The 13,202-nt window shown below is 44.1% G+C and overlaps 1 protein-coding gene across 1 annotated transcript in view; it reads right to left on the bottom strand.

Annotated features, from left to right (window-relative positions):
- The window catches only part of Siah2 (siah E3 ubiquitin protein ligase 2), a 28,897-nt gene extending 17,915 nt beyond the window's left edge, over positions 1-10,982 (bottom strand). Inside the window, exon 1 of the mRNA XM_085676493.2 lies at positions 10,319-10,982. Coding sequence (XP_085532619.1) covers positions 10,319-10,738 — 420 coding nt within the window. The 5' untranslated portion in view covers positions 10,739-10,982. The remainder of the gene's footprint in view (positions 1-10,318) is intronic.
- Between the last annotated feature and the right edge of the window lie 2,220 nt (positions 10,983-13,202).

Below are 13,202 nucleotides of genomic sequence, written 5' to 3'. Positions count from 1 at the left end.
TTAAACCACATATTGACCTCACACACCGATAAAGTGTGACATAAATAACCAACTCTCACCAATGGACAGGTCATCCAGACAAAGACTAAACAGAGAGATGCTAGAGCAAATTGACATTGTAAACCAAATGGACCTCACATCACAAACCATTCCACCAAACACAACAAAATATCTTCCTGTCAGCACCTCATGGCCGTAGCTGGACTTTTCTTTGGGTCACCAGCTCATCAATAATTACACAGAGATGACTCATTAATTATTAAAGCTTGGTCTACCTTAGGCTTTTTCCCCAACTAGCGCTTATAACTTAGCCTGTTTTTATTAATCTATGTTCTACCACATTGCTCGGTTACTTCTCCTCTGTACCATATGTCCAACTTATTCAGTGTCTAGCTGGCATCTCTCATGCACCTAGATTCACCCGAAATTCCTCTCTTTGCCCGAAGTTCCGCCTATTCTCTCCTGCCTAGATATTGGCCATTCGGTCCTCTATTAAACCAATCACAGTGACATATCTTCACATAGTGTAAAGCAAATATTCGGCAACGTTTCCCCCTTTTGAAATGTGGCACCGTTCACTAATGCAGAAATTGCCTCATTATGGGCAGAAAATGAACACTGGCAAAGATCTTGCAGTAATTTCGTGTAATTAGCAACAAATACCTCAAAAGCACGGGACTTCAATTTATAAAAAGAACAAATGGTCTCAGCCATCCCATTCCCCCAAGCTCTCCCCAATCCTCCCCTTCTCCCTTCTCTCTCCCCATCTTCCCTTCCCCCTAACACACCCCCACCCCTATGCTCCCAACTTTTGCCCGGTGATCTTGTCTACTTCCAATATCCAGGAGGATAAATATATGTTTTCCTTTGGGTTCACCTTCTTATTTAGCTTCTCTAGGATCACAAGTTATAGGCTCAATGTCCTTTGTTTATGGCTAGAATCCTCTTATGAGTGAGTACATACCATATTCATCTTTTTGGGTCTGGGTTATCTCACTCAGTAAAGTGTTATCTATTTCCATCCATTTGCATGTATAATTCAAGATGTCATTGTTTTTTTACTGCTGAGTAGAACTCTAGTGTGTTTATGTGCCATACCTTCTTTATCCATTCTTCTATTGAGGTGCTCCTAGGTTGTTTCCAGGTTCTGGCAATTACAAATAGTGCTGCTATGAATATAGTTGAACAAATGCTTTTGTATTATGATTGGACATCTCTTGGGTATATTTCCGAGAGTGGAATTGCTGAGTCCTGAGGTAGGTTGACTCCCAGTTTCCTGAGAAACCATCACACTGATTTCCAAAGTGGTTGAGGATTGGGGAGCGCTTGGGGGAATGAGATAGTTGAGATGGAGGAAGGGTGGATATGGGAGCAGGGAAGATACCTTAATTAAGGGAGGCATTTTAGGGTTGACAAGAGACTTGGCTCTAGAGGGGTTCCCAGGTGTCCAAGGAGATGTCCCCAGCTAGGTCCTTGGGCAGCAGAGGAGAGGGTGCCTGAACTGGCCTTATCCCATAGCCACACTGATGAATATCTTGCATAACACCATGGAACATTCATCCGGCGATAAATGGAGATAGAGACAGAGACCCACTTTGGAGCACTGGACTGAGCTCCCAAGGTCCAGATGAAGAACAGAAGGAGGGAGAACATGAGCAAGGAAGTCAAGACCACGAGGTGTGACTGATCTAATGGGAGCTCACCAAGGTCAGCTGGACTGGGACTGAACAAGCATGTGATCAGACCGGACTCTCTGAATGTGGCTGACAATGAGGGCGGACTGAGAAGCCAATGATAATGGCACCGGGTTTTGATTCTACTGCATCTACTGGCTTTTTGGGAGCCTAGTCTGTTTGGATGCTCACCTTCCTAGACCTGGATGGAAAGGGGGGGGCTTGGACTTCCCACAGGGCAGGGCACTCTGACTTCTCTTAGGACTGGAGAGGGAGGGGGAGGGGAAGTAGGGGGGAGTGGAAGGGAAATGGGAGGAGGAGAGGAGGTGGAAATTTTTAATAAATAAATAAATTTAAAAAATATAAAAAAGAACAAATGGGACCCTTCCTCACATTGTATGAGGAACACCGATTTCTGGAGCCCTTACATTCTATACTGATGCAAGTAAATCAGGAAAGGCAGGTTATGTCAGGAAAAATAAGTGGCTCAAAGCCCTTATATTTTTATTTTTATATTTTTTAGCTTCAAAAGCATTCTTACTTTTATTTGAAATACAGAACATAATGGAAACCATTTACATTTAGGATTCACCCCACACAGAGTGTTGACTCATTTATTTATTATTAATTTTATATCCTAACCAGTTTCCCTTCTCTCCTTTCCTCCCATTCTTCCCCCTCCCCCAAAAGTTCCTTTTTTCCGTCTTCCAAGACAGGGTTTCTCTGTGTATCAGCCATGGCTATCCGAGAACTCACTCTGAAGGCCAGGCTGATCTCAAACTCACAGAGATTCTCAAAGTCCTTATAATTCTGTCCAAAAGTCAAAATTATATGCTATTCTTATGGTATTATTAGATTTTCCAGAGCCTCTTAATATAATTACTGACTCTCAGATGCAGAAAGCATTGTTGTACATATTGAAACCACTGAACTTATTCCAGATGATTCAAAATTAATGTTGTTATTAATTCAATTACAAGAAATAAGCATACATAGAAATAATTCCTTATATATAACATATGTCCAATCCCAATACAGGTCTATCAGGCCTTCTAGCACAAGGTAATGATGAAATTGATTACCTATTGATAGGAAATGTGCTAGGAGCCTCAGAATTTCATAAGAAACCCCATGTTAACAGCAAAGGTTTGAAGAAAAATTTTTCTATCACTTGGTAACAAGCCAAGGAAATTATGAGGAAATGTCCTACTTGTTCTTTGTATAACCAAATCACACTACCTTCAGGAAGAAACCCAAAGGGTACCCAAAGAAATTACATTTGGCAAGTATATGGGTTCCATTTTACAGAGTTTGGAAAATTAAAGTATGTGCACCACACCATGGATAGCTATTCAGGTTTTCTATGGGAAACTGCTTTGAGTTCTGAAAATAAATGTGATCACACATTTATTGTCATTATGGGTATACCTGTACAAATTAAGGCTGACAATGCTCCAGCATATGTCTCTTGTAAAATGAAACAGGTTTTTTGCATATTACAGCATAAAGCATATTTCAAGGTATACCACTCAATTCTACAGGGAAAGCAATTATAGAAATATCCAGTCGCACTTGAAAAGAGAAGCCTAGTAACAGAAAGGGATAATAAAGACCCCCATAGATTACACAATGTTTAATTAACCTCAATTTTTAATGCTAATGAGAAAAGAATGACAACTGAGTAGAGACATTGGATAGTAGAAAAAATTACTGAGTTAAATCAGCCTGTATACCTTAAAGATGTACTGACTGACCTCCGAATGGAAACCAGAGTATGCGTTATGTTGGAGAAGAGGTTTTACTTCTGTTTCCACGGGAGAAGAAAAACTGTGGATTCCATCAAGATTGATAAAGATTAGATCTGAACAGTAGAAATCTCTTGATTAGAAAACGTGATAGGGTCATCAAACAGCATGGCCATTCAATCTAGACTAACATATAAAACTAACAAATGTTTTTCATTTGATCAGCTATAATCTGCCAAAAGAGGAAACTCCCCAAAGTTAGGTTGGGGCAGGATTTTGCTTATGTCTTTCCAGGAGAATAAAATTGTCCAACTAGAGAATCTGAAGACCATGGCAAAAATGGGCTATCTGAAGAAAAAGGACGAATCATCCAGAGAAAGTGTCCCCAGAAAAAAAGTAAATTGGCTTAATGGAATAGAACATTTCCAACAGGATAAATTTTTATAAATGTTCCCAAATGTTTGCTTTTGCTGTTCTCTATAGACATGTAGGCAAATGGTATTTTTGCAGTCTCAATTCATTTAAAAATTAAAGCTAGCTTTGGAGTTGGAGCATGGCTCTCCCTTCTCTAAACCCAAGTATGCTTGTTAAAGAAAAATCTAAAATATCTGTCTCATGTCAGAAGAGGCACCTGGTATGGGGCAGAAAAATAAGAAAATTAAGGGTCTAGTCTATTATTACTAATCTCATAATCCTTTAGTTTTATTTTGACTCTAAAACTTTTCTTAAGGTAGAGAATATTATCTCAAAATTTTTAAGATTCGTATATATATATATATGTTTAAACTTTCTGTCTTGATATTAATGGTCATTCAGAGTACTAATTCTAGAAATAGGCTTCATCTAGTCTTCTATATGAGATTTTGGGGTTGAGTCTGAAGCAGTTAACTAGGAATTAAGTTTGTGTATCCCAGTTATATTTCATAGACTGTGGTCCTTTAACCCCTCCAAGATCTGCAGCATGAGACATTTAAAATGATTTAAGTTTTCTGCAGAACTATGGCTATTCCTAACAGTGACCTTTGAAGTCCCCAAAAGGATGATGGGGCCCCACAAATGATGATTCCATCTGGATTGTGGTAACGCCCCTAAGCTGACAAACACCACCCAAAGATCAGCTTTGGAATATGAACTGCTCAGGACAATTTCAAGGCAGTTAGCTAAGATGGTTCAGCCTCAGACTACTCCAGCCAGGACTTCAGATAAGCCCTGTATGTTCCCATCACACTGAGATTGGACAACAGCTAGCTCTCCCAAGACTTGAAATTATCTCAATTTTCACAGGGTCCCCTAAAGATATTATCACCCCCAGATAACAGGGAGTAATTTTAAGAACAGGACTCCCATATTCCTAAGAGGTGTGGTGGGTGGTTTCTGGTCATCTGGTGGATGTTTGTCATCTCACTGTTTGGGGGGTTAACTGCAAGTCCTTATGGTCAAGGAGGAAACTAAGCAAAGGAAATTAGATTCAAGGATCTCATTCTGAAATGTAAAAGGGGGGAAATAGGAATGACAGGATAAAAGGGTAGATTATTAAATCTACTTCTAATGAAAAGGCAACTACTAGTTTTAAATATTTTACACTGGTATGGATTTTTGCACATGACACAAATTTAAGATTATTTTTGTTATACTTTATAAATGCTTCTACTCTTGTTTAAGGAATTGCATTTATGCAGCTCATTTAACAATATAATGTAAATTCATAGTCATTGCAAGCTATTATTACAAACTATTCAGGATAATTAAGAAATACAGGCTAGTAGTTAATCACCTAACAATCAAATTTGTGACCATGTTAGATATGTTTCCAAGGTCAAACAGATATATTTTACATAGATGATCTTCAAATACTTCCGAGATCTACAGAATATGATATCTAAGATGCTTTAATAACATAAGATTTTTACGACAGTGAGGCACGTCTGTTCCTGGTGGCACAAATTTACTTTAAAAAGAATGAGGGGCATTGAAGAACCTCCATATGGAGTTTTTTTTCTTGGCACTCTGATGGTATTGAAGACTAGATAGTTATAGTTTTCCTTGTTATCAAATTCAGAAAAGAAACTCACAAAAGAGGTGTAAAGTATGTAAGATTGAGACATAAAAGCTTAGTGGTTTATCTAGGAAAATGTTTTGAGGTCTAAAGAGATAGTTTTAGGTTGGTAATACAGGTTAGGATGGAAAGTGAATGTGGTACAAAACTTTGGACTCATCGAGATCAGATAGATAATGGAGGATTTTCTCTGAGTTTGCTGAACGCAAATTGACTGGACATTGTGAGTATGATTATTACTTGATTACTGTTCTTATCGTACACAGTTTTACTCTGTTAAGCTTAAAACTTTCCATTTTATTTAGCCAATACTTGATAACTTCTCATTGTATATAATTTTATTATGTTAAGAGGTAAAAACCTCTCCTTTTATTTAGACAAAAATAGGGAAATCTTGTGGGATAGTCATTCACATTGACACTCCAGGACTTTTAAAAAAGTTAAACCTTGAATCAGAAGGCAGAGTCAGTGACTGGCTGGCCAGATTAGCCATAGACATGCTGGAGGACTGAGGAAGTCAGACAGGCACAGGAAAAGATGAAAGGGGGCTTGGGGAGGTTTGGAATCTTTTTCAATCTAGGAATGCCGCTCTTTCGTTTTTAAAGAGGTTTTTAAATCTCAACTTCTGACTCTCAAGTTTTTTATTAATACGAGAACAATTAAGGTAAACACATAACATGACATTTTCTCCAAAACTGACAACATACTTGGACACAAAGCAAGCCTCAACAGATACAAGAAAATGCAAACAACACCTTGCATCTTACCTAAGCACCACAGGTTAAAGCAGGGTATCAGCGAAAACAGAAACAACAGACAGTACATAGACAGACTCCTGGAAACTGAACAGCTTACATCTGAACAAAAAATTGGTCAAGACAGAAATTCAGAAAGATATTCAACTTTCTAGAAGTGATTAAAATGGATTTACGCTCAGACTTACAGGATACAGCGAAAGCAGTTCCAGGAAGAAAGTCCATAACACTAAGTGCCCATACTAAAAAAAATTGGAGAGATCTCATACTAGCAACTTAACCTCACACCTGAGAGTTCTAGAACAAAAGAGGCAAAGGCACCCAAGAGGAGTTGTTGGCAGGAAATAATCAAACTGAGGGCTGAAATAAATAAAATAGAAACAAAGAGAACAATATAAATCAATGAAACAAAGAGTTGGGTCTTTGAGAAAAGTTAGTAAGAGTACAAGCCCTAACCAAATTAACTAAAAGGAAGAGAGAAAATATCCAAATTAACAAAAGCAGAAATAAAAGGGGAATATAACAGACACCAAGGAAAGCCAGGGAAGCATAAGGAAGAAGCCAAGGAATCTTTATTTGCATATGATATAGCATACATAAGTGATTCAAAAATTTCCACCTGGAACTCCTAGAGCTGATAAAGAGTTTCAACAAAATACCCGGTTACAAAATTAACTCACAGAAATCAGTAGTCCTCCTATATACAAATGACAAACAGACTGAGAAAAAAAAAATCAAGCCAATAACACCCTTCACAAGAACCTCAAATAATATAAAATGTTATATTATAGGGGTAACTCTAACCAAGCAAGTGAGAGAGTTGTATGATAAAGTCTGAGGCACTGAAGGAAGAAATTAAAGAAGATACCAGAAGATGGCAAGATCTTCCATGCTCATTGGTCAGTAGCAAACTGATCCACGATAGTACTTAATACTGATAAAATGGCCATCCTACCAAAAACAATTCCCAGATTCAGTGCAGCCCCCATCAAAGTGCCAACACAATTCTTCACAGATCTGGAAATGACAATGCACAGCCTCACACACAGAAAAAACCCCAAGATAGCGCAAATAATCTTGAACAATAATGGAGGTGTAATCACTCCCAATTTCAAGTTGTATTGCTATCTAATAAAACTAGAACACCATTGGCAGAAAACCAGACATGTCTATCAAAAGAATTGAACTGATGACCCAGACATAAATCCACACACATACGGACATCTGATTTTTGATAAAGAAGTCAGAAATACACACTGGAAAGAAGACAACATCTTCACAAAATGGTGCTGGTCAAACTGGATACCTGCACCTAGAAGATGCAAAAAAGACCCACACTTACCATCCTGCACAAAACTCAACTCCAAATGGATCAAAGGCCTCAACATAAAACCAGATGCACTGAACCTGACAGAAGAGAAATTGGAGAATGAGCCTTGAACTTAGTGGCACAGGAAAAGACTTTCTGACAGAACACCATTAGCACAGGGACTAAGATCAACAATTGATAAATGGGACCTGAGAAAACTGAGAAGCTTCTCCACGGCAATGGACACAGTCATTCAGAAAAAATGGCAGCCTACAGAATTGAAAGATTTTCCCAACTCTACACCCATTAGATGACTAATATCCAAAATATATAAAGAACTAAAAAAACTAGATATCAAAGAAAACAACCCAATTTAAAAGTGGGGTACAGAACTAAACAGAGAATTCTCAACAGACTAAACTCAAATGGCCAAAAAACATTTAATGAAATGTTCAACATCCTTAGTCATAGGGAAATGAAAATCAAAACTAATTCAAGAGTTCATCTTCTATCTGACAGAATGGCTAGTATAAAAATCACAAGCGACGGCTCATGCCGTCGAGGATCTGAAATGAGGGGAACACTCCTCCATTGCTGGTGGGAGTGCAACCTTGTACAGCCACTATGGAAACCGGGGTGGTGTTTCCACAGGAAGACCGGAACAGATCTACTGCCTCAAGATCCAGCTATACCACTCTTGGGCATATACCCAAAGGATGCTTCCTCCTACTACAGAAACACTTGGTCAACCATGTTCATTGCTGTTCTAATCATAATAGTTGGGAACATGGAAACCACCTAGATGTCCCTCAACAGAAGGATAGATAAAAAAAAAAAATACAGTGCATTTACACAATGGAGTACTACATAGTCATTAAAAAGAACGAAATTTGCAGGTAGATGGATGGAACTAGAAAAAAAAATATTGAGTGACCCACAGGGGATGGAAGGGACGCACACACAACCTCGAAACACCACAAGGGAAGCTCACAAGAACTTCACAGAGACTGAGGCACCATGCACTGGGTCGGTAGGTGTCTGTAATGGGTGCTCCCCCCCCCCCCCGTGTGTATATTAAAGCTTTCATTTAGTGTTTGTATGGGATTCCTGAGTGGGCGAACAAGTGGGTCTCCGATTCTTGTCCCTTCTCTCGGGCTCTTTTCCCTGTTTGTTTTGTCTAATTCCGATGAACTGGTTTTTCTTTCTTCTCATTATCATCCCTTAGAAGCTTGCTTGTTTCTTAATCAGAGAAAGAAAGGGAGCGGGTCTGGATGGAAGGGGAAGTGGCGAAGAACTGGGAGGAGTAGAGGAAGGGGAAACATAGGAGGAAAAAAAGTCCACTTTCAATAAGGGGTGGGGGAAGAGTAGTGGAAATACCTCATCCAGATTGCAGAGATACAGCACCTGAGCTTAGGGAGTTAGGAAGTTACAGAGCTGGGGCTAAAAGCAAGCAACTTAATAAGGTGACCCCATAGCCTAAACCCTCATTCAAACCCTTATTTGAATATGCTATTTTAACTGGATTTGTAGCTGGGCAGAGGACCAAATTAAGTCACTCATTTTACTGACATGACTCTCAAGCCTAAAATTAAAACCTTCAGTGAACTATTTTTAATTTAAAACAGCTTTTGCCCTAAAAACTAATCAACAGCGAGGAGATGTGAAAGAGAGCTTAAACAGCCTCAGGTAGAACAATTACTTTCATATTTAAAAAAACCCTCAGTATTATCATTATTTCCACCTGTAACTCCACCTGAAAGGTCTCAGTTATAAAGAGGTTTACAAGTGGAACCGTGAGGATTTTTTTTTTTTACGGGGTTCAGCGTAGGCTACATGATGTTACAGTACGACCAGGCAATCCTATCAGGCACTTAAAATACAGGCCGTCAAGTTTCAAACACGAAACAGATGAGGTTATCAGTTTGAAAAGCTGGTTGTTTGACCAAAAGGCATACTTTTTTTTTCTGTGGGCATTTTAAAAAGTTTTCAGAGACACGCACTAATGTAGAACTAATGTAGACTTAGCTGTGAGGGTGTAAACACGGCCCAAATACAAACCGGTGGGGACAGGGTAGGGAGAGCGTGGACTTTTGCTCGTGGTTTGCTTTTCCCCCTAGAGCACAGGGAACTCTCTAAATAAACCGGGGGCACTGAAGAAAAACTAATAAAGCCCTGGGTGTCCACGTTAGGTCCTGGTGGACTCGAGTTCCTCGCACGTAGTAACAAACACACAACAGCCCCAACTTCTGAGTCCTTCCCGGCCCTGGGAAGCCGCGAGGAGAAGGCGTGGCTGCAGGATTTTCTCAGTACCCCTGTAGCAGGTGGTACCTCCCTGTCTTTGTAGCTGTAAACCCTAGGGCATGCAGATCTTAGGCGCTGAGTCCAGGAGGAATTCAGGACCGTTCCTGCCAAGCGTATTGCTGAAAACCGTCCGTTTCCTACCCCCACAATCCCCACCGCCAGCTTTCCAGTTTAAGTTTTAGTTACGTAGCGCTGCCCAGCCCTACAGAGCACACGCCCGCAGGGGACGCGGCGGCTCTGGGTTGGGAGAGCAGGGATGCTCCTAACCGTCAGCAAGTGACAATTTATACTGGCAAACATCAACCCTTGTTCCCAAAGAGGACAGGTGGGCACGGAAACGGTGGGCAAGGTACACACGTGTACACACACGAGAGAGAGAGAGAGAGAGAGAGAGAGAGAGAGAGAGAGAGAGAGAATGAGAATGACACCGGAACTCTGGAAGGTCGCTTGGCAGATCTGCGGGTGGTCGTTGGACTTACCTTACAAGGAAACAGAACTGCCGAGGCCACCTTCTCCATAGCCAGGTTCCTGATACTGGGCGTTAGGGCGCCCCTGCACGTCGGGCAGCAGCTCAACTTCTGGCGGCATTGGTTACACACCAGGTGCCCGGCCTGGCACTGCAGAATCGGGGGCAGGACATAGTCAAAGCAGACCGGGCACTCGAAGAGCGAGGTCAGCTCGTGGTGCTGCGGGGACACCGGGCCGGCCCCGCCGCCGGCGCCGGGGCCTGAGATCACCGCTGCCGCGGCGGGCACCGCGGACGAGCCGGGGCCCGCAGCCGAGATGGTGGCGGCGGCCGGGGGCGCAGCTGGCGACGGAGCGTGCGAGGTCTGAGGCGGCGGCGGCTGCTTGCTGCAAGGTTTGTTAGCGCTGGGGCCGGTGGAGGACGGGCGGCTCATCGCGCACCGAGCCCACCATGGACCTGCGGGCGTCTGCCTGCCGCGGGGCCGCCCGGATCAAGGCAGTGCGCGCCCCGCGGGTGGCGGACTCCGGGGCAACGCCACGGCGCCCAGTCCGGAGAGCTGGGGGGAGAGCGCGGACCCGACCGGCACCGGGAGGGCGGGGACAGGACCGCGCTGATCCTCGCCGCGGGCGCCCGGAGTGGCCGACGCTCTCGGGGCTCGCGGCCGTGCGCTCTGCCCTCCTCCCGCGGCGCTCGGCTGCGCACAGTCCCGGCCCACCCGCTTCAGGAGCGGCAGCTGACGCAAGCCCCGGGGGCGCGCGCGGACGTGACGCTGAGACACGTGTGCGGCCGCCCCGGCGCGCTGGGACTGGCAGAGCCACCCGGCGGCCCGCCGAGCTCCGCCCGACCCGGCTGCCAGCGCCGGGGCCGTTTCCTGCTGGACGACTCGACCGGCCGGTCGCCGCGCGCGGTCGCTTTCTGGGCGGTGGCGGAAGCTGGCGGCCCCGGTAGGGGACGTGGCCGGGAGTCCTTTGACCTTTCCCAGGGGAGCCACGCCGACACACGCCCGGTCTCCGGCTAAAGGGCAACTGATGGCCGGACGGGGGCGTGGGCGGCGCGCGAGCGCGCGGGGGCGGGGCGTGGAATCCCCACGTTTCTCTTGGGGCGGGGATGAGTCATCGGTGCGCGGGAGAACGCGGCGACCGGGCTGCTCGGCCGGTAGCCTGCCACGCGGGGGCGGGACCCCGAGTCGGGCGGGACCCCGTGTCGGGCGGGAACGGTTAGGGACCGCAAGCGGAGTGGGCGCTTCAGTGGCCCTGCTCCGCCGGGTAGGAGGTACACTGGGTTTTCCGTGGACAGTCCACTGGCGAAAGCATCTTGGAATTGAGCGCCTCCGGTTTAGAGAGCCCCGATCTCTTGGACATCTCTTGGACTGGATGGAGAATTAAAGTCTCCAAGGAATACCAGAAGCGTGGCTTGGATTTTTGAGGCCCAGAACGACAGTAGGAGACCCTCAGTTCCCAAAGACCTGAGTCTTAGGCAGGCTTTGAATCTTACCGGGGTTTGCGGGGAAAGAAATGGGCGAGCTCAACCCACCTGTTGCCAATCCTCAGCTTGGCAGGACTGGTGCTGGCTTCCTTCTTGGTACTCTCTGTGCATCCCGGCATGTGGGAGGTCTCAGAGAAAGAGCTTAGTAAGGGCGTATGGGGGCCTGAAGAGATGCCTCAGCTTGCTGCTCTTTGAGGACCAGACTTTGGTTTCCAGCACCTGCAATTGTTTGTAACTCCAGCTGCAGGGGATCTGATGCCATCTGGCATCAGTGCCCATGCACAGAGATGCACATGCCCATAAAATAAAAAAATAAATAAATAAACCTTAAGCGGGAGTTGGGTTTGGGGAGCAGAGGGCATCTCCAGCCTAACTTCCTTCTCTAGTAAAGAGAGAATCTACAAGGATTTCCGTAGTCTCTGTAGAACTTGTTTCCAGACACCCACCCTGCAGGACCCACCGAAGTTACAGAAGCCTCAGAGCCTGGAGCGAACCATATTTTAATAGAATGGACACCACCTGCTCATAATTGCCTGAGCAAAAAAGTTTTATGCTTGAACCGATGGTTAGAACTGGTAAAGCTGGTAGGGTATAATTTGTAGGAGAAGCAGAAATTAGTTAGACCATGGTGAAAATAGTGGCCCCGTGACTTGGAGCAAATTCTTTGAATATCCAGATTTAGTTTGTACGTAACTGTGTGCACATGTGGGGGTCAGAGGATAGTTTTTGTGGAGTCAGTTTTCTCAAGTTGGCTGGCCGGGTGGCAGGCCCTCTGTCGCTGAGCTATCTTCCTGGCCCGGATGTCCTACTCTGTAAAAGTGAGTTTAGACAGTTGAAGTGGTGTTTGAGGGAGTATCAGGAACACTATTCTTGTAGAACCTCACCCATCATAAACACCTTATAAAAGTTAGCTGCAATTTAAAATGAAGGGAATGTTGCTCAAAAAAAAAAAAAACACCAAAAAAACCGAAGTTAACTTTCGTAAAGAACGGGTTATCTAAAACTCAGAGAAACTTACTAGGTATAAATGTCAGTGACCCACAAAATATTCCCTAGGATTTGTGTGTGCCAACGACTGTTCAGGCTCTGCAAATGGTTCTTACTCAGTTTACATTCTAGGAAGACCTCGAGGCCAGTAAACCACTCGGGAAAGAGCTCCAGAAGTGTAGAGAGTACCTAGGCATGGTGGTTACAGGACTGTCAACTCCTTGGAACACTGAAGAGGAGGAGGCCATGTTCCAGGCCTACCTGAGTCACAGAGTGACTACAAGGCCAACATGAACAACTTAGCAATGCTGTCCTCAACCGCAAAGAAAGGTAGGGCTGTAGCTCAGTGGTATGGTGCTTGTCTGGCCTTTGCAAGGTCTTAGGTTCAATTCCTAGTAACACAAAAAGGTAAAATACAGAGGGGT

This window comes from Myodes glareolus, chromosome 20 (genome assembly GCF_982192425.1).
Source record: "Myodes glareolus chromosome 20, mMyoGla1.1, whole genome shotgun sequence".
Classification (NCBI taxonomy): domain Eukaryota; kingdom Metazoa; phylum Chordata; class Mammalia; order Rodentia; family Cricetidae; genus Myodes; species Myodes glareolus.
Note: the sequence above shows the minus strand (reverse complement) of the source record. Positions and strands in the feature narration are given on the sequence as shown.